At 35.3% G+C, this 22,579-nt stretch overlaps 1 protein-coding gene across 2 annotated transcripts in view; it reads right to left on the reverse strand.

The window, feature by feature from the left end:
• Positions 1–5,450: 5,450 nt before the first annotated feature.
• Positions 5,451–22,579, reverse strand: part of LOC120517725 (zinc finger protein Aiolos-like) — a 124,274-nt gene continuing 107,145 nt past the window's right edge. For both annotated transcript variants that reach the window (XM_039740184.1, XM_039740185.1), the window contains one exon: positions 5,451–8,817. In XM_039740184.1, the coding sequence (XP_039596118.1) occupies positions 8,105–8,817 (713 nt within the window). In that variant the 3' untranslated portion in view covers positions 5,451–8,104. The remainder of the gene's footprint in view (positions 8,818–22,579) is intronic.

The following is a 22,579-nucleotide window of genomic DNA, read 5'->3' on the forward strand; positions in this document are numbered from 1 at the left end:
ATTTATATTTTTCTCTTTCTTCATCATGTAAAGCACTTTGAGCTACATTATTTGCATGAAAATGTGCTATATAAATAAATGTTGTTGTTGTAACACTACCATTGTTGCTTTAGCATTGTTAGAAGTCATTGCAAATGAAAGAATTAGAAGAGAGAGCATGTTTAGTGATCATATTGCTTTCTTGTCCTATGATAATAACTGGCTTCTAAGTCAATTTAGATATCCAAGAGCTTTCCTCTAAGAGCTGTGTGCTGAACTGGGGCTGACTTTACAAAGGCAGACATTGAGGAATTGTGCTACTTTGTAAGTTCTGTCCACCCTTAGGTTTTTAGCAACAGGAGCTTTTCAACGTGAACTGGCTGACCAATTAGGTACTTCTCCGTCTTCACTGAGTTGCGCCATGCCAGCTGTACGTGATGGCATTATCCACTTGTCATCCAGATATATAAGATTTCCTTATAGATGTGGTTGAATTTGCAGCAATGTCCAGTTTTCCACATGTAATCAGAGCGATCGACTACACGCAAATTGCTATAAATGCGCTTTCAGGGAACAAATTTGTTTATGTAAATAGAAAACATTTCCACTCTGTTAATGTGAAAATTACCTGTGATGCAAAAATGCATCTCACTAATGTTGTGGCATGATACAGAAATGTCTCGCCAATAACTGCAGCAGCTCACTGCTCAAATGATGTGATTCCCAGAATTCTGCTCACTGCTCAGACAGTGGGCTGCAACTCACCATTTCAAGTCAACTTTGATATGTGACCATTTGTTTTTAATTTTTTGCACTATGTGACTTTCTGAACTTGAACTTTTGAGTGCCTCTGTCACGCTGTGCCACTCCATCAGTTTCCTTTTGCTGCTTATACCACTGCTTAAGCCACCAAATAGCACATTTTTCCTTACCTTTACTTTACTCAGCAGGACCATTTTGCATTCACTGAAATTCTTAATTTTTACATGTGCTTTTGCCTGTGTCTTAAATCAAAACACTGAATGGAGGGGGCTATTTATATTGATTTGATCATCCAAATTGGTGAAATTCTGGGAGGAGTCTGGGTGAGGCTGTAGGAGCATGCATGTGAGTTAAAATTCTCATCGATTGAGATTTATAAAGGGAAAGTGTGTAGGACTTTGCTTACACACAATTTTATGCATTTGAATTTTTTTGTGTGTACTCACATTTATAGCTTTATCTGTACGCCATGTTTTAGTATGAATTCTACACATGAGGTCCCAAGTCATCTCTGTCTCAAAAATGGCATAGACCACCTTCAGCCAATCCCACTGGTGCTCCATGGTTGTGTTACCGGTGTTTCGGATGTGTACGTTGTGGAGAATCATATCACCATTTTCGATCACAGTGATACCTGGAGACAGAAGACACTGAAATTCAGGGAGTTTTCATATTGCTGGGTGTGAACCATATTTTTGCTAGTTAAAAATAATCAGAATTAAACTCTTTTAAAATTATAAGCCTCATTTTGAATAACTCTGTAGGTAGGCTGATGTCATCAAAAGTAAATGTATTAAACATGAAAAGCCCTCTCCTAATTCCAGTTGTAGTCATCCACCCATTCACTAGATCTGTTGAGGCTCACAACTAAATCATTCAAAATGACTGTAAATGTTTTAAACATGAAAGAAAACCCCCTCTTGGCAAGTCACACACGGTTTTTCTGCATCTTTGTATGCAAACAGAAAGCCAGGAAGTGCCTTTCCTAAGAGCGTGGTTCTGTTTTGCCATCTCCATTATCTAATCTGAGCCGAGCGGAGGGCGACTGATACGCTCTCTTAACAGAACGAAGCCCCTTTCCCGGAAGAAGAGGGCCACTTTGAGGTTTTGTTTCTCATAATTTGTGCTCTCCTTGCTCTGAGTCAGAACTCTGTAAACCATGGAGGCCCATCTCTCTCTTTCTCTTTACGCTTTTTGTTTGGGCTGCTAATGCCTTCATAACCACTTCCACCGGTGACAGAGTGCACACTAGCTCAAAGCAAGAAAATATGGAAAGTAGCTACATTCTGCTCAAATCCTCTTTTTTCTATCGTGAACAGCTTACTGGCATTATGAGCAGTTTATATAATAGCTTTACTAAAATCAGCCATTTGTACAACATAAGAAACTGAAATGCTGAGAAACAAAAGGCAAAGCTGACAATAACTGTGAACAGCACAGTTTACAATGTGAACTATATAAAGCAACTGTTTCCATCCATCATGAGTGGGTGTTAAATAAAGCAAACAAAAAGATTATTCAAGGCGTTGTTAATAAAAATGGCTGAAGATCTTACATCCTAGGCAAATGTTGTGACTGTTGGTTAAACCCTTTACCATTTCAGGAGTACAGTAAACAACACAGCAAGCATGCAACTTACAAAAGATGCAGGATCACTTCCACTATGACACATTGAGAATGACCAGAGAGGGTTATCACTAAATGAAAAACAGCAGAATAATCTGTAAGACACAAAATGTGTATGCTGGGAAAACAGCACAAAACTGATATTTCATGTATTAGTCACTCGGGTTTGATTTAACAGATAAAAGTGATGATGCTTAGAAGAGCTGTGGATTCAGGAGCTATTACGAAATATGTGATCAACTCTACTCAAAAGTGTACACATTATTTTTAGACACTCTGTTCACAAAACTGTATTGACAACACAAAAATGATATTCCTTAAAATACAGACATGAACAAATGTTTTGGTGCCCTTTCAGCTCACTGACAAAGTGCTGTATGCCTCCTGAAAAGTTACAAAATGAAAAGTATTTGTCCCCTGTATACTTGCATGCCTTCGATATGTCACAGAGTAAAACAGGCCAAGTGTTGCCAGTTCTACCAAAAGATTCTAAAATGGCCCAAACTTATCTGTTGGTAACCCTAGAAAAGATCATCAATAGTTGGATGTATGTGATTTTTTCAAACTCGCAGTTTTCTGTAATTAGTATCACACGTTTCTAATTGGGTAATCAGTCATTTACATGGAGAAAAGTTGTCACTCTGCCATTTGGTTTTATCATGTGCCCCACACTGAACATGGACCAGAGAAAGCAAAGGAGAGAGTTGTCTGATGAGATCAGAAAGACAATCATAGAAAAGCATGTCAAAGGCAAGGCTATAAGACCATCACCAAGCAGCTCGATGTCTGTGTGACAACAGTTGCAAACATGAAAAAGTTTAAAGTCCATGGGACTGTAGCCAAGAGGAAAATCAATCCGAGAATAAGTAGAAGGATAGTGAGAATGGTAGACAAAAAGCCAAGGATGACTTCTGAAGAGATACAAGCTGAACTCCATGGTCAAGGTCTATCAATGTCTGTTCACATCAGTTGCATTTTGAGAGACAATGGACTCAATGGAAGAAGAACCAGGAGGACACCACATAACAGTGGAATTTGGTAAAATGCATGCTGAAGAAGTCACAGTGCAGCTGGGAGAATGTCCTTTGGACAGATGTGACAAAATGGAGTTGACAAGTCACATAGATCTATGTCCACAGATGAAAAAAATAAGCTTACAAAGAAAAGAAAACGTGGGGGGCCTTGAGTCTGTGTAGGGAATAATGAAATCTCTGGACTATCTAGACATTCTGGAGTGAAACATACTGCCCAGTGGCAGAAACTCCGTCTCAGTCACAGGTCATGTATGATCCAACAGGATAATGAGCCAAAACACACAGCTAAAATCACCCAAGAATGGCTAAGAAAAAAAACATTGGACTATTCCGAAATGGCCTGCTGTGAGACCTGATTTGAATCCTATCCAACATCTACAGAAAGAAGAGAAACATGAGTCTAGAGAAGGCCCCTTTCAAACCTGACACAGCCGGAGCTGTTTATTCAGGGCAAAACAACCTGTGGACAGATGCAGAAGTCTCAATGGGAGCAGCAGGAACTGCTTGTGTGCAGTGATTGTGCAACAAAATATTAGGTTAAGAGTCCCATCATTTTAGTGCATACCTGTATGGTATATACGAGGTCTATAATGAAATTGTCTTGTGTTCCATCTGCAACAGGATCAAACAAAGAAAATGTTATTTCACAGTTATTATGACTGAAAATAATGAAGTATGTTGAAACACACCTTATTGTGCCCAAGAGCAATCAAATGTGAATTTACTTGGCAGTTATGGAGACAGTATTGCCACAACATCTGTCATATAAATTAAGTTTCATCGCTGGCCTCTTATACATATATTTCCATTCAAAAACATGAACTTTTCTTTTAATTTTAAAAGCATTCTCAAGTGTGCCTAATCTAGATCAGCACTGCACGTAAGGACTGAACATTTACATTTACTTATTTGGTTGACAACTTTATCCAAGGGGACTTGCAACATTTGAGATACAATTGGTTACGTTTTTTTCCAGTTGGAGCATAGGCAGGTCAAGTGACTTGTTTATGGTTTAACAGTGTCAGTAGCAGGATTTCAACCCACAATGCTGGACTGAGTACCAGTTCATCCAAAAACTTGCACACTTAGACCATCAGGATTCCCTAATTATTACAACTTATTGTACTCTAAAAAATCGTTACTTTAATTTAGTATTTACTAGTACATAAAACTGAAAATGGTTCCGTTCAATGATGGGGCCACTAATGGAACACAAAGGGATTAGTGAAACATGCATGTAGACCAGAAAAAAAGAAAAGATGGCGTGAATAAGAAAACAAATCAAAGTAACATTTTATTAACCCAATACAGTGCCACAGTTGGTGATACATGTAAATAAGCATAGTGGCATAGAATTAAAAAGGTGCATAATGGAGCACTTTGGCAAATTCAACCAAGAACCATGCAAATGCTCTACCAGTCAGGCAAGCATCTGCATAGGGACAGGCACAGACAAAAAAAACATCAAACACATGGATTAACATGGAGTAACAACGCTGCCTGCAAACCAGTATCAGATTATGTAACATACCGTTGAAATATGCTTAAGACTGCATGGGCTTTCACTCTTATTACTAATAATAAAAAAGGTGAAAAATATCATTCAACTATTTTCTAACTCACTTATCCCTCTTGGAGTCATGGGGAGGCATTGGGCATAAAACGGGCACCAAGTTGCAAAAAACTGTGAATATAGTGTCAGTAAAAGAAAAAAAATGCATATAAACTTTCAAGTTGCTTGTCTGTCTGTACTGTTGGTGTTGAATCACAAATTTTAAATATGTTACACATTTAAAATTAGACTGTGCATGCATATATACACAACTGATTATTGAAGACAGAGAGATTAAAAATGACTCTTTGTAGACAAATTTGCCATTACATGAAGTAACACCTCTCTAAATAATAGCAAATGGTGTGTGGTGTGGGCACCCTTTCGTGTAAAAGAGTAAAAATATAAACACACAAGATGCAGCAGCACAAGTGCTAGTGCATTAATTTGTTTTGGTGCAAACACCAGAGCACTGATATAAAACAATCAATCAACACTTAATACATAGCTTTTTATTTTCTTTTAATATAAAAATACAAGCATAAGCAGCTCAGAGCTAATTATAAGCAAATTTTGCTACATCAGGAAATGTGAAAATGTTAAATAACATTTGTCATTTAGTAGATTTACAATACAATAGAACTGTACAAAAGGTTGAATGCACAGAAAAGAATGAAAAACCCTATAGAGGGAAGCTCAAAAATAATTTAGTTTTATATTTATATATAATGTATATCTCATATTAAAATACTTCAATAATTTGCACTTTTAAATATAAATATAATACAAAACAATTTCCCTGAGTTTAGAAATAGTATACTATTATTTCCTTTTTTCAAGTTCTCAGGTCTGCTGGCTATTGTTCAGCAGACAGACATCAGTATGAATATTCATCAGTGCCAATTGGTTTCAAAATATTAAAGACTAAACAAAATCAACTGATTTTCATGAGAAACATCACACTTAAAAATAAAAACACCAGTAAAACAATGCAATAATTAAAGACGTAAAAATCTTTGAGTTCCTTCCATCTTCTGAGCCCACTTGAAAGTATTTCAATACAAGGTCTCAGAAATCGGAGTTCATACTGGCAACAGGTGGGAACCAATAACAGACAGAATCGTTGAAACAAAAGGCACCCACACATATTCAAACAAGGCCAGTTTAAAAGTGGCAGACACTCTGAACTGTATATGTCTGGCTTGTGAGTGAATGGCATGAAAAACAATTGAAAATCCATTGTAAAATGGGGAGAATGTGCAAACTCCACAAAGACAGTGCTTAAGCAGGAATTAAAACACAGAAATCTTGAGTTGTCATGTTGCATAAATATACCACTCTGCTGCCCAAGAAAAAGGAAAACACATTGTGTTCCAGCATAAAAGATACTTCACAGAATTATAACAAAAATTGTTGGACACTGCAGTAAAGGATAGGTACTACCTGCTACACTGCTTAAATTTCAATGATCACCTAAAATACTTCTCTTCCATCTGTCAGATTTAGCACTGTAAGATATACAGGAATAAGAGACAACGTTGACTTGCTTAGCCATTTCAGAGAGCCAGCTCTATCACTAAAACTCTAATTTACACTTAAGAACTTCTGGAAACTTCAGATACATCTTCTTCTAATCTAGTGACTATCACTGATAAAAGTACCAACTTCAGACATTATGGGCATGCAAAGGTCAGAAATTTGAAGCATTAGTTTTTGTGTCTTGATTCCACCCTTCACTTTCCTTTTGCAGCGAATTTAGCTTTGGTGACTTTATTTGCACTGGCAGAGCTAAAGCATGGAATACCACTCTTAAAATGATATGGCATGCTTATGCTTCACTTTGGTGAATTTTATCAGCAAAAAGCATAATCTGAAGCAACACATAAAAAAAGAGTATTTTCTGGAACAGCAGTTTCTATGCATACACTCAAAGACAAATGTAAATATAAATTTAAATATAAATAACAGTCAAAAATATTGAAGAAAATTAAACTGAAGTGAAACCCAAAACGTTAGAAATATAAATACTGCTCACTGAAACTGTAGTGGAAAAGAACAAAATAGGGCAAAACATGAATAACAAAATTTAAAGAAATTCTAAGAGTGTGTACTCTCGTACCTATAACACAAAATGTCACTTTATGATTTTAAGCAAATGAAAATATTCTGTAAACCTACACAAATTATCTTGCCAGCATGAACAAAAATTTTCTAGCTTCTATTATCAAACTGCAAAGCAAAACTGAAATCCTGTAGCAAATGACGGTGAAATAATAAAATTATAAACTGCGTAAGTTTAAGCAGTTAAAAGAAGTTAGCATAAGCAAGGACTGTTACTTAAAGATAGGCTAAAATATTTTAACCTCTCATAATAAGTAATTACTGTGCATGGTGTATTATATAAATCAACAGATTAAACTTTCAAATCTGATTTCATATTAAACATAAAGCTTTGAAAGTTAAAGGGAATTTCATAATATCTTACTAGCAAAAAATGCAAATCCTCAACATTTTTACACTTTCAAGCAACACTTGGAAGAAATGCTTTCAATAACAGAAAAAATATTTAAAAAGAAATAAAAACAAAATATACATTAACCTGAAAGAGTCTGTTGTTAAATAAAAATAAAATAAAGCTAAGGACAGCTAGAACACACTTTATAAATTTATTTTTGGGTGACACTCTTATTTTGAGGTGAATTGTTAATGAGGCCCACTTTGGTATACACCATCTGAAGACGAGTTTAGCTAAATGATGACATATCTATAAACATTTCATACAGCAACTTTATTTGTACGTAAAGTTACTCAGAAGCTGGTCAAAACATTATCTTAGGATCATCTAAAGAAGCTTAGTGAAGTGTAATAAAGTACACTTGTACATGACAAAATTAACAGCGGAAATCACTCATTAATGTACTACTTATAAACACACAAAATGAGCATTTAATGTGAAAAACAATACAGCCCTACCTCTTCAGTTCTAAAGTAAAATATGTTATCTGTGTTGTGTATTGTCACTTAATAATAATACACACAGACAGCAAGAACAGACTTTCCCGAATATGTTTTTCATGAAAGCCAGTAAAAATGAAAATGAAAAAATGCTACACGTGCATTAAAAATAAGTACTTAAGTGTGCAAAACAGAGTTATTTCAGCATGAAGCGGTGTTCTCCCCTGGCTATGTGTGAAGAGAATTCGTATCTGTCCTGGCTCCGGTAACCACAGACATTGCATTCAAAAGGGTCCCGAAAGCCATGACAGCCCATGTGAATTGTGAACATTACGTAATCAAGGAACAAAATGCGGCAATGCTCACAGCGGTAGACACCAATGGCTTCACCATCACCATTGATAACCTTGAAGACCTCACCAGATGACAAAACAGGAGGCTTGATAGACTCATAGGATCGAGACTGTAGATCTTTAAGGGGATGAGGGTGCATGCCATTACGAAGTCGTGGAATGAGGAGATGACCTAGATTATACATGCTGTGTCCATGTATGCGCTCATCCTGTTGGCCAACTTCAGCATCTGGAGATTCATGTCCACTATTGCTAGGAGATGGCCCTTGGTTGGAGAGCTGTCTTTTCACCCGCTGATGTTGATGGTTTCCTCCCTCAGACTCATGCCCATTGGACAATTCAGCACGACTAAGAGACAGTGGGAAGACACTACTTATGACTGGGACCATCTCCGGCGGTGGTGGCCCAGCTGGTGGGGTTTGGATCAGAGTACGTAGTCGTTCTGGCCCCAGATAGCTCATGGATGGATCTATCAGTCCTCTCTGAAGAAGCTCACTCTCTTTACCATATATCAGACTGTTGTTATAGTTGATATCCATGCAAAGGCGTTGGTCACCTGAATATGCATAAAAAAATGCAAAATTAACACTTTATTGCATTATTGAACGCACAGAAATTCATTCAGATTTCATCAGAAGAGCAGAATAAATAACGACAACTAACTGTTGCAGTATCAAGCACAAGTCCTGGATACAAAGTAGGGCATTAAAATTGTCACAGCCACCTTTTTATAAAAAAAATCATTTAAATCTAATGCAGATTAAAATCATATAAATTTGTTACAAAAATCTGTTTTACAACAGTTCAGACATACTACTGCCATTGAGAAATAATGAGCAAGGAATGTAATTTTTATGAAGTGGATTTAGAGAAGTGATAAATGCTTAAAAGGAAGGCATTCAGAACATTTAGAGGTTGAAGAAAATAGAGGACTAAAGTACCCAGAGAATTAAGCACAAAGAAGTGACAGAGGCATCCATAACAGGAACAACACAGAAGATATGTAAAAAGGATTACAAAATATAATGATAACAATAAACATAATCCAAAGAAACAGCAAAGTCATAGAATACAGGGTTGGTGAAGAAATGATCATGCAAAAAATTAGGAAGATAAGAGTGATATTAATGGGAAATCACTGAAGCAGGTGAATGATACACAACAAATGTGCACATAAACCACTGCAGAAGGAGGCCATGTTCATGTCAACCTCTAGATACAGTATTATTTATTGACTCTATACTATAATTATAAAAGTACTCTATTTCTCTCTTTTTTCTTCTGCTGCTTCAAAATGCATTCCTCTGCTGTGGTGAAAATCTTTTAATAACATTATCTTGCATGCATAAATTATACACCAAAAACAAAACTAAATAATTTGCTTTTCAGAAACTACCAAGCATGTGAGGACTTCACAGTAACAAGAAAAAATAAACAGCATTTTTTTTCTTTCACAACCGATGGTGACTCAAAGACAAACCCGGGGGTGTGGATACTGAGCAATAACCTTACTACTCACTGATAACAACGCAAGATTTTGTTCACGTTTGCTTTGTTGTTTATGTCTTCCAGTAGCTGTGGTTCTAAATTTTAAAGATATTTTTCTTTGAGGTTGAATTATTGGATGGTTTCATTATGGCTACTGCACGTTCACATTACTGATATGGTTATGAATTTTGCTCCCACAGGTATGCAAAACCACAAACAGTAAGGCACTGCCAAAGTGCATTAGTGGCACAGGCTGTGCAGCAGGAAGCTGCTGTATGACATGATTAAATTGCTTGGCATGCTGAGAGGCATTGAGGTCTCTGATATACATCACTGTTCCTGAGGATGCCATCTACAGTCTTCTCTTAATTCCATATGTCACAATTGTTAACTACTATATGAAATAAAATTAGTAATTTAGGCTATGTATTATATTTTTAACTGTAATTACATTTTTGATGTTTAATATTCTACAGTTTCTCTGTTGTTACTTAGCTGTATCCTTTGAACTTTGTCTTTTAATCTTATATATAAATGTCTACGCGTGGAAGTGTGTCTGTCTGTCCGGCCCGGAAGTGAGAGGTGGAGTCGGGGTAAGGGCTCTGCCTCCGAGGAAACAGAAAACTCGCTTAGCCGCTAATAACACAAGCGAGGCCAGCACGTCAGCAAAACGAAACCTGAAAAGAAAGCCAAAGTCACTTAGCCTCTAACATCAGCAAAACGGTATCCCTTTTACTTTTCCTCCCACCACTATGCGAGCACATCGGCAAAACTAATCCTCCTAGGAGAGAGATGCCCAAAGTAGTTCCTTTCAATTACCTGACATTTCTACATTTCAATTTTTTTTCTGACGATTTCAATAGTTTCTAGGACCCCGGGCTTTTTACAGTACAGTCTTACACAGCTAGTATAAAACAATTTGGACATGAAAATTTTGGCATGATTTGAATCACAAAGATGAAACAAGCTCATTTGACGTTTGGTTTCTTTCTGTAAATTAGATACACAAAAAAGTTGTTGTTAGTCACCTATTACTACTGAGGCTCAAATATTGTTAGTTAGGATTCAAGTTAAAATTCATTGTGGGGCTACATTTGTTAGAATAATAAAAGGTCAAGGGACCAGTGAGTGATGGCATTATCTGTGAAGGTTAGTGCTATAGTCTGACACAGGTTAGTGACTATGTGTGAGAAGGTAAAACACATATATTTTAAGGCATTGTTGTTTTGAAGATGGCTTGAAAAATCACCTAGCACTTCAAGAAATCATTCTTGGTAATGGAGAATCTGCTGTGAAGATACAGGAAGAGTTTTTTGCTGCAAGAACCTTGTACGATACATAAAAAAAATGTTCTCTGCAATAAAACTACATTTTTAATGGACAATTAATTATCAGTTTAATAAAAGCATATAGTAAGATGTTAAAAAGCAGAAAAATGTGGTTCAAAAAGAAATATTCAGTATAGGTTGAAATATCTATAATTTATGAAGGTTACATGAAATGGCATGGTATTCTTCTTACCCTTATCTTAAGCAGACTCTTCTAATTGTCTTCACTCTTAACATTATTTACATAATTAAGGAACCTGCTGTAATAAACAAGGTACTGGAGACAATGCAAGTGGGGTGCCTTCAATTTTTGTTAACTTTAAAGTCTTGAATGTAACTAAGACTACTTATTTCAAGGAATGGAATGTACTGTACAATTTTAATCTATGGATCTTCATGTAAGCAGAACAAAACAATGGCATTAGCCACCAACTCAACTAAACTGACAAACTTAGGTAAAGTGAATGCAGGATTACTTCTATTACTATAAGTATATGGTGCACAGAACAGGCTTTGAAAACATGATGAAAGGGATATAAAAAAGATTAAAAAAAAGAAAATGCAGAAGACCCTTAAATTGTTTTAATTTTGTCTTTCATTTCAGAAAATTTGTTTTAATGCAACACCCACTCAAAAAAGAGCACTTCTACTCGTATAACCTTTGCAGAACTCCATTCTCACACACGTCCCCACCATTTTCTCTGCTACCCATAAAACTGCACAAACGCATACATACACAAAATGCTATTATTAGCCTTCTTCTTAAAGGGGTCACCTTGCTAGAGAAATAGAGATGCTATTCACTCCTCGCTGTGAAGAATGGGGATGGCAAAGCAAGCAGAGCACACCACAAAGTCAACCACTTGAAAGCAGCTTTACCTAATACATGCCTCGTCTAAAAGTCACGCGGTTAGAGTCTGTCAAAGAGGACATTAGCTCCACTACTTTACAAAAGAGAACAGCAACATTTCCACTCTATTTCATTATATAATGATTTTCTTCCAACAACAGAAAACTCATATTTCACTTATTGATATACAAAATCTCACAAATAGATCCAAACAGTCAAAATCTTGCAAGGTAACTAAAAGCAGCAATGGAGGAAGGCTATACTAAAACGATGTTTACATTGCTTACAAAAAAGGAACAGACCTTACGTAATGAGTTTTCAAAGAGGAAGACTTTATGCTACCCACATATAGTTATACCATACCACAGAACCTTGACTTAAACAGAAAAAAATGTTTAACATAATTTGTACATAATAAACTATACCAATTAGTCTTGAACCCATCAATAGTGATAAATCACTTTTATTTTATTATTCACCTTTAAAAAAAAAGAAAGGATACATTTTTCCAGAAGTTATACTCATTTCCAAATACATGAAAAAGTCCACAATATGGAAATGAAGCATGTAAAATCAGAAACTATTTTCAGTTTGAATAAAATTCTTTAATGCTAAAAAAAACACTTTCAGAACCTCAGCAATAAAGTAGGCTTTTATTCATTATCGTCAGAAGAACATTTTCTGGTCTTTTGTACCCACAAAGCAAGTAGGAGTTTGTCTAAAAACAAGAATGGTAGCTAACACTAGGCTGGGTAGTGACAGGTTCCCATTCGCTTCAATGGCTTTTGACTTCTCACCCAGAGTTATTTTGGGCATAAAGCAATATACTTGTAAATACCAGCTTTCATATAACCAAAGTCAAATGCAGTTAAGTACACCTGAGCTGATGACAAAACCTTATGCAATAGGCACAAAGTAATCAATTCTAGAAATAGGCCAGCAGAAATCCTTTATAGGTAAAGATGGTCCAACATAATATAGCTACAAAACAAGTTCAGATCTACATCTTTTGGCAAAAATGTTAAAATAATGGTTTGTGAGAAATGCTTCTGATAATTAAAACCTTGGCATGTCCAAGTCTTATTATTTTCTCCTGAATGAATGGAATTCTTTGAAGTGAAAAAATCATTCAGCCCATACAACATACATCTACTGGTAAGATGAAGATAATAATAATACATTTTATTTATATTGTGCCTTTCCCATGTTCAAGGTGCTTCACAGAGTCTCAGAAAGAGCAGCAGGGTATATGTAACATTGAATAAAAGTATTTTCTACATAGAAAACTAAAAGATATATACAGGATATGCAAAACATTAAATAGAATAAAAGACAATAAACCAGTGGAAATATTAAATTCAATACTAGAAGAAAAGCCTGAACAAATAAAATAATTTGTAACATAACACACACACAAACTATCATAAGCATATGGACAGAGTGAAACTGAAACAAGGGGCAGAATGTTAGGCTAAGTTTAAAGCCTTTCTGAACAGAGGAGTTTTAAATGTTTTTTAAAAGAATGAATGGAGTCAGCTGATCTAATTAATTTAGGAAGGTCATTCCAGAATCTGGGTGCTATAGAGCTGAAGGCACTGTCACCCACAGAGAGGAGGTTAGTGTGGGGCACAAGTATCAGTGAACCTTAGTGGTTGAACAGTGATGGAGAAGATCACTGATGTAGTCAGGTGCAAAGCCATTTAAAGCTTTGAAGGTTTTTAATAGAATTTTATATTCAATCATGTGAGACAAAGGGTCAGTGAAGTGAAGCAGGATGGGTATTATGTGCTTACTGTTGCTGGTTCATGTAAAGACTCTGGTGGCAAAGTTTTGAATCAACTGGAGATGTGATATAAGACATGAAGGGTCACTGGCCAGTTGGGAGTCGATGCAGGATGCGATAAAAGCGTGGACAAATTTCTCAACATTAGAAAAGGAGAGAAATGAGTGAACCACTGGATATGTTATGGAGATGGAAGTAAGAAAGTTTCTTAATATGGTTTACATGGTCAGAATAAGAAAGGCAGGAATCAAAAATTACACCAAGATTCCTTGCATTAGAATAAGGTCTGTTTAGATCATCGCCAATAGTGATTGAAAAGGAGCTTTAGTGCCAATTTGCATGAGTTTAGTTTTGTTGCAATTTATTTTATTGAGTTATGCTCTATCCAAGTTTTAATTTCACTGAGGCAAGTTGTGAGCTGAGAAAGCTCTGATGAAGTTTCACTTTTAACAATGAGATAGAGTTGAGCATCATCTGCATAAAAATGATAATCCAGTTCAAAGTTACAAATAATATGACCAAGGGGAATTATATAGATACAGAAGAGCAGAGGGCCCTGGACCAGCCTGAGGAACTCCTTGTATAACTGGTGCTGAGCTGGATCTGCTGTTGTCAATACTATCTGACTCTTGCCTATTAGTCAGATAGGACTTAAACCACTGGAGGGCAGCGCCAGATATACTCAAAATGTTCTCCACTCTGGATAGTGGAATGTTATGTTTGACAGTGTCAAATGCTGCACTGTGTTCTAACAGAGTTAATATGCTGGTTCCGTGTCTGCTGCCATAAGTAAATCATTAGTTACCCAAAGCAGAGCGGTTTCACAGCTATGTTGTACTTTGAAACCAGACTGAAATGGTTTCATCAATTTATTAGAAATTAAGTAATATGTATTATTGTTGTAACAGTCAGGATTATGGCATGAAGCTAGGATTTAAGAAGTGTCGTGGAGATAGCATCAAGTACACAAGTAGTCGGCCTCATCTTACAAAACATGTTGACTGGTGAAAATTTAGAAAAGGAGCTAGATGGAGTGATAAGACAGGGAAATATGTTAATTGAATTATTTAGATTTTTAATTTTATTACAGAAAATGTGGAGGAATTTTTCACAGACTTCAGCACAGGAGGTAACTGGGCTAGATGCAGATTGAAATAGTTTATTAACTACAGAGAACAAAAACCTCGGGTTATCATGGCTAGTTTCTATTATTCTGCCATAATGTGTGGTGTTAGCTGCAGTTAGTACATCTCTGTAAGCCCTTTGATAGTCAGAGAAAGCCCGGACATGCACAGTGAAGCCAGTCTTAGTTGATATTCTCCCAAGGCGTCAGCCAGCTGCTTTCATAGACTGTAATTCTGAGTTGTACCATGGACCGCAATACTTAAAGGAAATCTCCTTATATTTTAAAGGAGCTGTTTTATCTAGTGCTCAATAAATGGCTGAGTTACACTATCTAGTGTGGATGGAATAGTTGAAGACAGAACAAGATCAGGAATGGATCCAGCAAGGATAGAGAGGCAGATGTTTTTAAAGTTTCTGAAAGGAATTTGACATTTAAAGGTAAGAGGAGGGAAAGGTAATGACACAGTGAGAAGTACTGCTTTATGGTCAGAATGGCTGAAATCACTGTAAGTGCTACTGAAAGATAAGCCAGATGTGCAGATCAGGTCTAATATATGTCCACCAGAGTGGTTAGGAAAATCAACATGCTGCACCGAGTGAAAAAATCTAGCAAGGACAGGAATTAATTTCTCAGTTTACATGTAGGAATGTCAATGTGGATGTTGAAATCACCAAAAAGAATGACTCACTGGGAAAGGGAATTAAAGTGGGTTAATAATTCAGTCAGATCATATAAGAAAGGCCCATTGCATTTTGGAGGACAACAGAAAACAAAAAGTAAGATAGGACCAGATTTCATTATTAGTTTAAGAACCAGACACTTGAAGGATGACCTACAATTGTGATTCTTTTGATGTTTAACTCAGATCTAACAATTACTGTGACCACTCCGCCTTGTATTGAGCCGAGAGCCTCTGTGAAGTAAACATATCTGAATGGTGTTGCCTCCGTAAGAGACATACATTTTTTTGTTTGTTGCTAAGTTTCTGTTAAGCATAGCATATCAAGGCTGGAGTCTATAATGAATTCTGATAGCACCAGTGCTTTGCAATTAAGAGATTCTGTGTTAAATAAGGCAATATTAGATAATGAGGGTTCGTTGTGCACAGATCCATAACCAGAGTTTACTTCAGCATATTGCAAATGTGGCACACTGACACTCTTATTTCAACAGGCATGAGCAGGATAGCATACACCTGAACAAATGCTGCCAGTGAACTTTCTATTCACAGTCCTGCGGTGGTGGACTCCTGACCTGCGATGTAAATAATTTGGGTGCCACACTATACTAGTGTCTTTTAGAGCATTCCAGTTTGACCATATACTCTGGAAATACTGTTAAATATGTGCGTAGTTTATCACAAGAGTATTTCAGCATAGCAGAAAGACAATACTTATTTGACAGTAGTAGAGTACACTTAAGCAGTGCAGCACAAAGGAGAATTTGAGACGGGTGAGGTGGACTGGCGCAAAGGAGCGTCGATACCGATACAGCAAAAAATCCAATAAAAAGCATAGACTGATGCCACTGGAGGATCGGTCCATTAAAAATGTAGGAGATATTATAGGATGTGCATGAAGATAATTACCAGAATTTGGAGGTTCCAACATATAACCATATACATAAAACTGTGGGTATTACAGGTGTGATAGCCTTAGTGCTGCATGTGGGTGTGAACATCATATCATTTCTCCAGATGAAGCATGTGTAGAAGGCATCAACAGCAATCCAATATATCCATTTTAATTAAGAATATAGAACATTCCCAGTTCTTAGTTCTCCACAATGCAAAGAAAGATGTTCACAAATCAGGCATTGGGCAGAAGTGGGAAATCAAAAGAAAGTTTCATTCAATGAACCACAAGAAAATTCAAAACAGTTATCCCAACCTGCAAACACTTTCAAGACAAAGTCCATAAAAATAAATCCAAATTCAATACAAAAACGCATCAATTGAATCCATGAACTATATATACAGTATGAGAAACTGAAGTGCAAAAACTGCAAGGTTCATTGCAAATGATTTCATAACTTAGGGAAATTTCACCCTGTTTCTCTCTAATAAAAGTGCTCTTCAATACACCTACTTAACCTTGAAATTGGATAGGTGACAGGTCAATGTACTTGCATTGGTTTTGCTTCTTCAGTATTTTGCTCTCACGAACACAAACTACACACATCCATGATGAAAACATCAAACTGAAAGTTATTATACTTTGATCAGGATACATCTCTGGAATGTGATGCTAATTAAAATGTGTTTCCTTTACATTTGTTTCAGTGTGCTACTTAAACTGGTCAGGGATTATTCCCTTTGTTTTTCTAGATTTTTTTCTACTACTACCAACAACATCCTTTTCAGTGTTGCAGAAAGCTTGCATCTTTCTGTTTAAATGATGGCACATGAGCTACTCTTATTTATTTATTTATTTATTTTTAAATTATTATTAGTCAGTACAACCTAGTAAAAAAATATATTTAGGTATGTTGTATTGAAAGGCAGTGTGATGTTGTGGCATTGTATTTTAAACTACATACAGTACTTGCCTGTATAATTCTTGCATCCAGTTTATAGTCTGAGCAGATCATTTATGCTGCCTGTGCTTAAAATACAAAAAAAAATGCTGTTCAGGCAGTTCTAATGTACTCTGTTCTCATGTGCTTTTACTGCGTGAAAGTCAATCTATAACAAATGTATTATTATTTGCATTAGCAGACAAAATATAATGCAATGCCTACTTTACATTGTTCTCAGTTACTAGCTCTGTCAAAAGTACATTCAGAGAAAACAACTCATTAAACAAAAAGGTAAAGCTTAGTGAGCAACTAATTGTTGCCTAAATTTATAATGATTACATATTTTTTGCCAGCTTCCTGGATGCAGGTTTGAATATCAGTGCTATACTGCCTTCTTAGGTGGAGTTTCAATTTTCTTTTATTTCTGTTTTTGTGTGGGCGTCTCTTTTTTCAACAAATTTTCCACTCATACTCAAATACAAATTACAGTTAAGTTGAATGAAGGCTGTAAATTGACTGGATATAAATGATTATGTGCCCTTCTTCCATGGCTAATTACATCCCTTGTGCTTCTGGTAAAAACTCTGGTTCACTATCAACTTGCACTGAAAAAATTGGGCTCAGAAAATTAAAGGATGGGTATTATTTTAAATAATGTCTTTCAAGGGCAGCACACTGGGGAGTTGGTTAGCACTTGTTCTTCACAACTCCAGAGTCCAGGGTTTAAAATCCCAGTTTGGGCTCAGCTCCCTGTGAATTAATTCTTCAAGTAGTGCATTTTACTCCCAAGATGATGCATGCAATGGTGGGGATTCTACACTAACCTGAAATTAATAACTGAGAGTTTATGTGTATTGTGTGTGTGTGTATTTGGGGGGGTTTAGTAAATATGGTCTGCAATTGACCAGCGCTTTGTTTAGCACTCAAACCTGCTGGGATAAGCTGTCGCTCTTTGTGGCAGTTTATTATAATATGGGTCTGGTAACTACATAGTATCTTTCCAGGTGCATACTTTCAAAAAATAATGGTGTACACAACGCAGCAATTCACACAGATATGTTTATTTCTGAATGAAATACAGGTGGGCAGCTGACTTAACTTTGAATTAAAGTGGTTTTAATACTGTATAAATCTTGGAGATATGTATCTTGAAGAGGTCTGTGCAAAACAATGTCATCTTTTCAGGCAAAACTAGGCACTGATTGTGAAAATTCAGCTACCGGTAAGTAAGATTTGAAAGATATGATAAGCTATGTGTGGGTGTGCTTTACTAATTTACACTAATAACACTGCTGATAAGATACTTTCTGAACAAAAAAAAGTTATGAAGACATGACAGTAAACCATGACACATGTTTCTCCTTCACTGCTGCAGTCTCTCTCAGAAGAGAGTTTTTTATACATTTCTAGAAACATTTGTACCATATAGGAAATGCAGAAAAAATCTGTAATTGCAAAACATTTTACGTTCGTTCTTTTCATTTTCCTTTAACTATTGTTAAAGATAGCGTTGTTAAGATTAATTTACAGAAATGTAACAAAAGATTTACAGCCAGAATACTGTGTCTCCTTTTCTATCCTTTCCAATGAGGAAATAATTTTACCTATTTTTATCCACATACAATAAAGTTTCCTGAGGAAAGCAGATGAGCTGTGATGTTTGAAAAATGTAGTGTAGTAAATACATGACATAACATTGCTTTTATCCATTTAGAGGAAAACCATAGTGTCAGCAGGACTACAGTATGAGGAAACAACAGCAGCTATAGCTTAAAAAAAAAAAGCCTGCCTTCCAGATTCAGGTGACCTGATTTTCTGAAGCACAATTTACATCAAGGCATGTTAAGTTAATTTGCATTTTACTCCTTTCCACTAAACATGGCAGTCTCAGTCTGTAGTTGTTACTTCAGAGAGCAGAGTGAAACCTCCTGTTTTGCATGTTCGTTTATACTACGGTTTTTCAAAACTTGATAAATCGGCTAAAATGCTGTTGAAAAAGAAACCATGTTCAAAGATATGAGTCACGTTTTCACACATTTACAGAAAACATCTTGCACATATATGAAATCCATTTGCTTCTAACCTTTGACTGGATTTATCATGTTATTCACACTTATAAAGCTTTATTTGTAGACAAAAAATAAAACTTCATACTAAAGGACAAATTGATCCAATGTAATGTCTATTCTACTTTTATTTTTTGAAATTAGAAAAACTGAAATTTAAAATTTTTCAAATTCAATTTAACTTACATTTTGATTAAATGAATGTTTACTTTTTCAAAAATTAATTTAGACAAGGTGTTTTTTAGAAAATTTTGAACTTTATCCAGTTTTTATTATTTATTTTGACACACACAGAAATAACTTATAATGCAAAAAAGAGGCATTAAAATTCCTTTGTTTTAATGCTCAATATACTGCTAAATTTGAAATATTTAATAATGTGCATTTGTGTTTAAAAATGCTAAAGAACCTTTCAGGTACTGTCCTCACTTTCATTAACAAGCCTAATGTCAAATGTTTTGTTTGTGAGTAGAATTAGTTACCTAGACATACTCATAGGACAAACCATCCCAATCCAAGACAAGACACAAAGTTATACTTATAAAAAAAGCCATGCTACATTAATAACGCTACCAAGCTATGATCATATTCCCTGCAAAAAGATGAAGATGAATCAAACTCTACAGCCAACACAGTACATACAAAATCTGGTACTCAACAACTCATAAGAAAATACAGGCCTAACTATGTCAATGCTTACATATCAAATGTTACTCACCAAGAATTTACATTAAAATTCTCTGATTTACAATTGAGAAAAATGTATATTTAAAAAGGTTACATTTAGAAATCTCAGAGATCTACATCAGGGTAGATCAGGGTTCAAAATCTCTGCAGTTTCTTAATTCTAAAGGATTCAGGGTACCTTTAGAATTAAGAAACTGCAGAGATTTTGAAATTCATAAATAAAGTCTATCTAAGCCAAATCAAAATTTTTTTGTGAAACCGTTTTATTGATGGGTAAAACAACCAAATATAAACAAGATTACTTAGAACAATGTGCACGTATCTGAAGCAATTTCTTTTAAATATAAATCAAATACATGCCAGAAGGTTAACTTGAAAGCAGTGCTTACAAACAGGTACTAAAATCATATGCTCTAATATTTTATTATCTGCTTGTTTATACATTTATTATGGGTGCAACTGAAATTCAAAGCTACAGATAAGAATACGGACATTTAACAACAGTGAAGCTTATAAAACTTTCAGAATTTAATTATTGTATACAGCCGCTAAAAGTTCTTTGCATAAAGTGAGCATATAATTCCTTATTTTCAATATATTGAGTATTTCAGATTTACTGTGTATATAATTTCTTCATTCTGTTGGCAATTTTGGTTTATCACTTTTTTGTGTAAAGTCTTATAATAAGTACGATAAACATTTACATTTACCTTTATCTGAAATGACAGAAGTTCTTGTAACACATCCTGGTAAAGTTATTATTTGTCTAACATTCGATAATACATATTTTTTTGGAAATGTTGTTCACTGTGTAGCATGTCAAGGAATGAAACACCACTGAAACACTGGATGAAAATAAAATGTGAAATCCTCAACCCTCTTTCCTCTAACTGTTGTATAAAGTGACCAAAGGTCAATGCTTTAAAAATTAACTGATTTTTAGAAACGTTTTGTTGGTAATGGAACAGTCATATTAATATATCACTGTCATCAAAAACTGTAAAATGTTTCTTAAAATAATATTATCTCTTTACCTATCATGCTACAATGTATTACCAGAAAGCTGGACTTGTATTTGCATTGACTCCCAAGTACAAATGTATAGCAGAACATAAAAATTAGGACCAGAAGGTCAAAGCTATTCAATTAATACTTGATCCCAATATTTCCACAAAATGGTTACCAGAAGCCGCAAGGAAGTTTATTATTAAACTTTTCTTTTATATTTAGTACTACTACAAAGCATCAAGTCTTCGCACTCATAAGAAACTATAATTTACTAATGTGGAGCTTCAACAGACAGGAAAATGAGTGTCATATACATTTGATAAATGTATATAATGCCATATAGTGTTTACATATATACAGTTTATACACTACAGATATCCACCATGATGTGCTCCTCAAAGTTATACCCTTTGCATGATAACGTATAAGAATGTAACTAATGTTTAATATTACATTTTGGTACATTTTCATTTTCTGCATAAGTTGGAAAACATTTTGTACAATTTACACTAGCACTTCATTCATCAAAAAACTGCAAAAAACAAATCATTTCTAAGAACAAATTCATTAAATGGGGTATTTCAGACATGATTGTAGATTTGCAAAAAAACAAACACTGCATCCATTACTACTGTTCACATGAGGCACAGCTAAATGTCAATTTTCATTGCTTAAAAACACTCAATTTAAAAAGAAAGCAAGGGAAAATCTGCAACACTTGCATCACTACAAATGTAAACATTTTTGGTCAATAATCTGACATCTACATGCACAGATTCTTGAGATGAGAAATCTGAAGCAAAAATTTTCCCTAAGTAAATTCAGGCATATCCAGATGGCTTTGCATAAACATACTGCCACACACCTTCGTAAATATATAGCAACACTAAGAAATGAAATGAAATCAACAGAATAAAGAAAGCTCAGAAACATAACAAAACAACACCAAAAAATTCAGGAATTTGCTTATGTTTACGATACTATCCCCTATATGCAAAAAGTAACATGTCTTACGAGAAATTTGAGTCATCTGTCCATCTGAATCTGCTGTGTCTATTACTGAATTGCATGATGGTAGAAGTAAGGTATGAACTAGCTCTAGATATGATATAAGCCCATCAATCAAAGCATCTCACACACACTTCCACCCCCTTATAATGGAATAACTGTGTGTATTCAAGTATTCTGTGGAAGAAACTAAAAAGTATACATCAACAACGTTAATTTATGACTCTTTATTGGCCATATTAGAGCAAAAGGTTGGCATTCCACACATAATTGGTTCCTGGTGTCCAGTATTGCCAAGATACATTCTGCATCCTGTAACCTTGCAATGAAAAAATAGGTGTAGAAAACAAATGGATGGATGTAAAAACCATGCTCACTTTCTTTCATAATCAATTTATAGCTAGTCATGGCTCCTGCTCTTTTATTGTACATAGGCCTATGACTTAAGTGTAGAATT

The sequence above is a fragment of the Polypterus senegalus genome, chromosome 17 (genome assembly GCF_016835505.1).
Source record: "Polypterus senegalus isolate Bchr_013 chromosome 17, ASM1683550v1, whole genome shotgun sequence".
NCBI lineage: Eukaryota > Metazoa > Chordata > Cladistia > Polypteriformes > Polypteridae > Polypterus > Polypterus senegalus.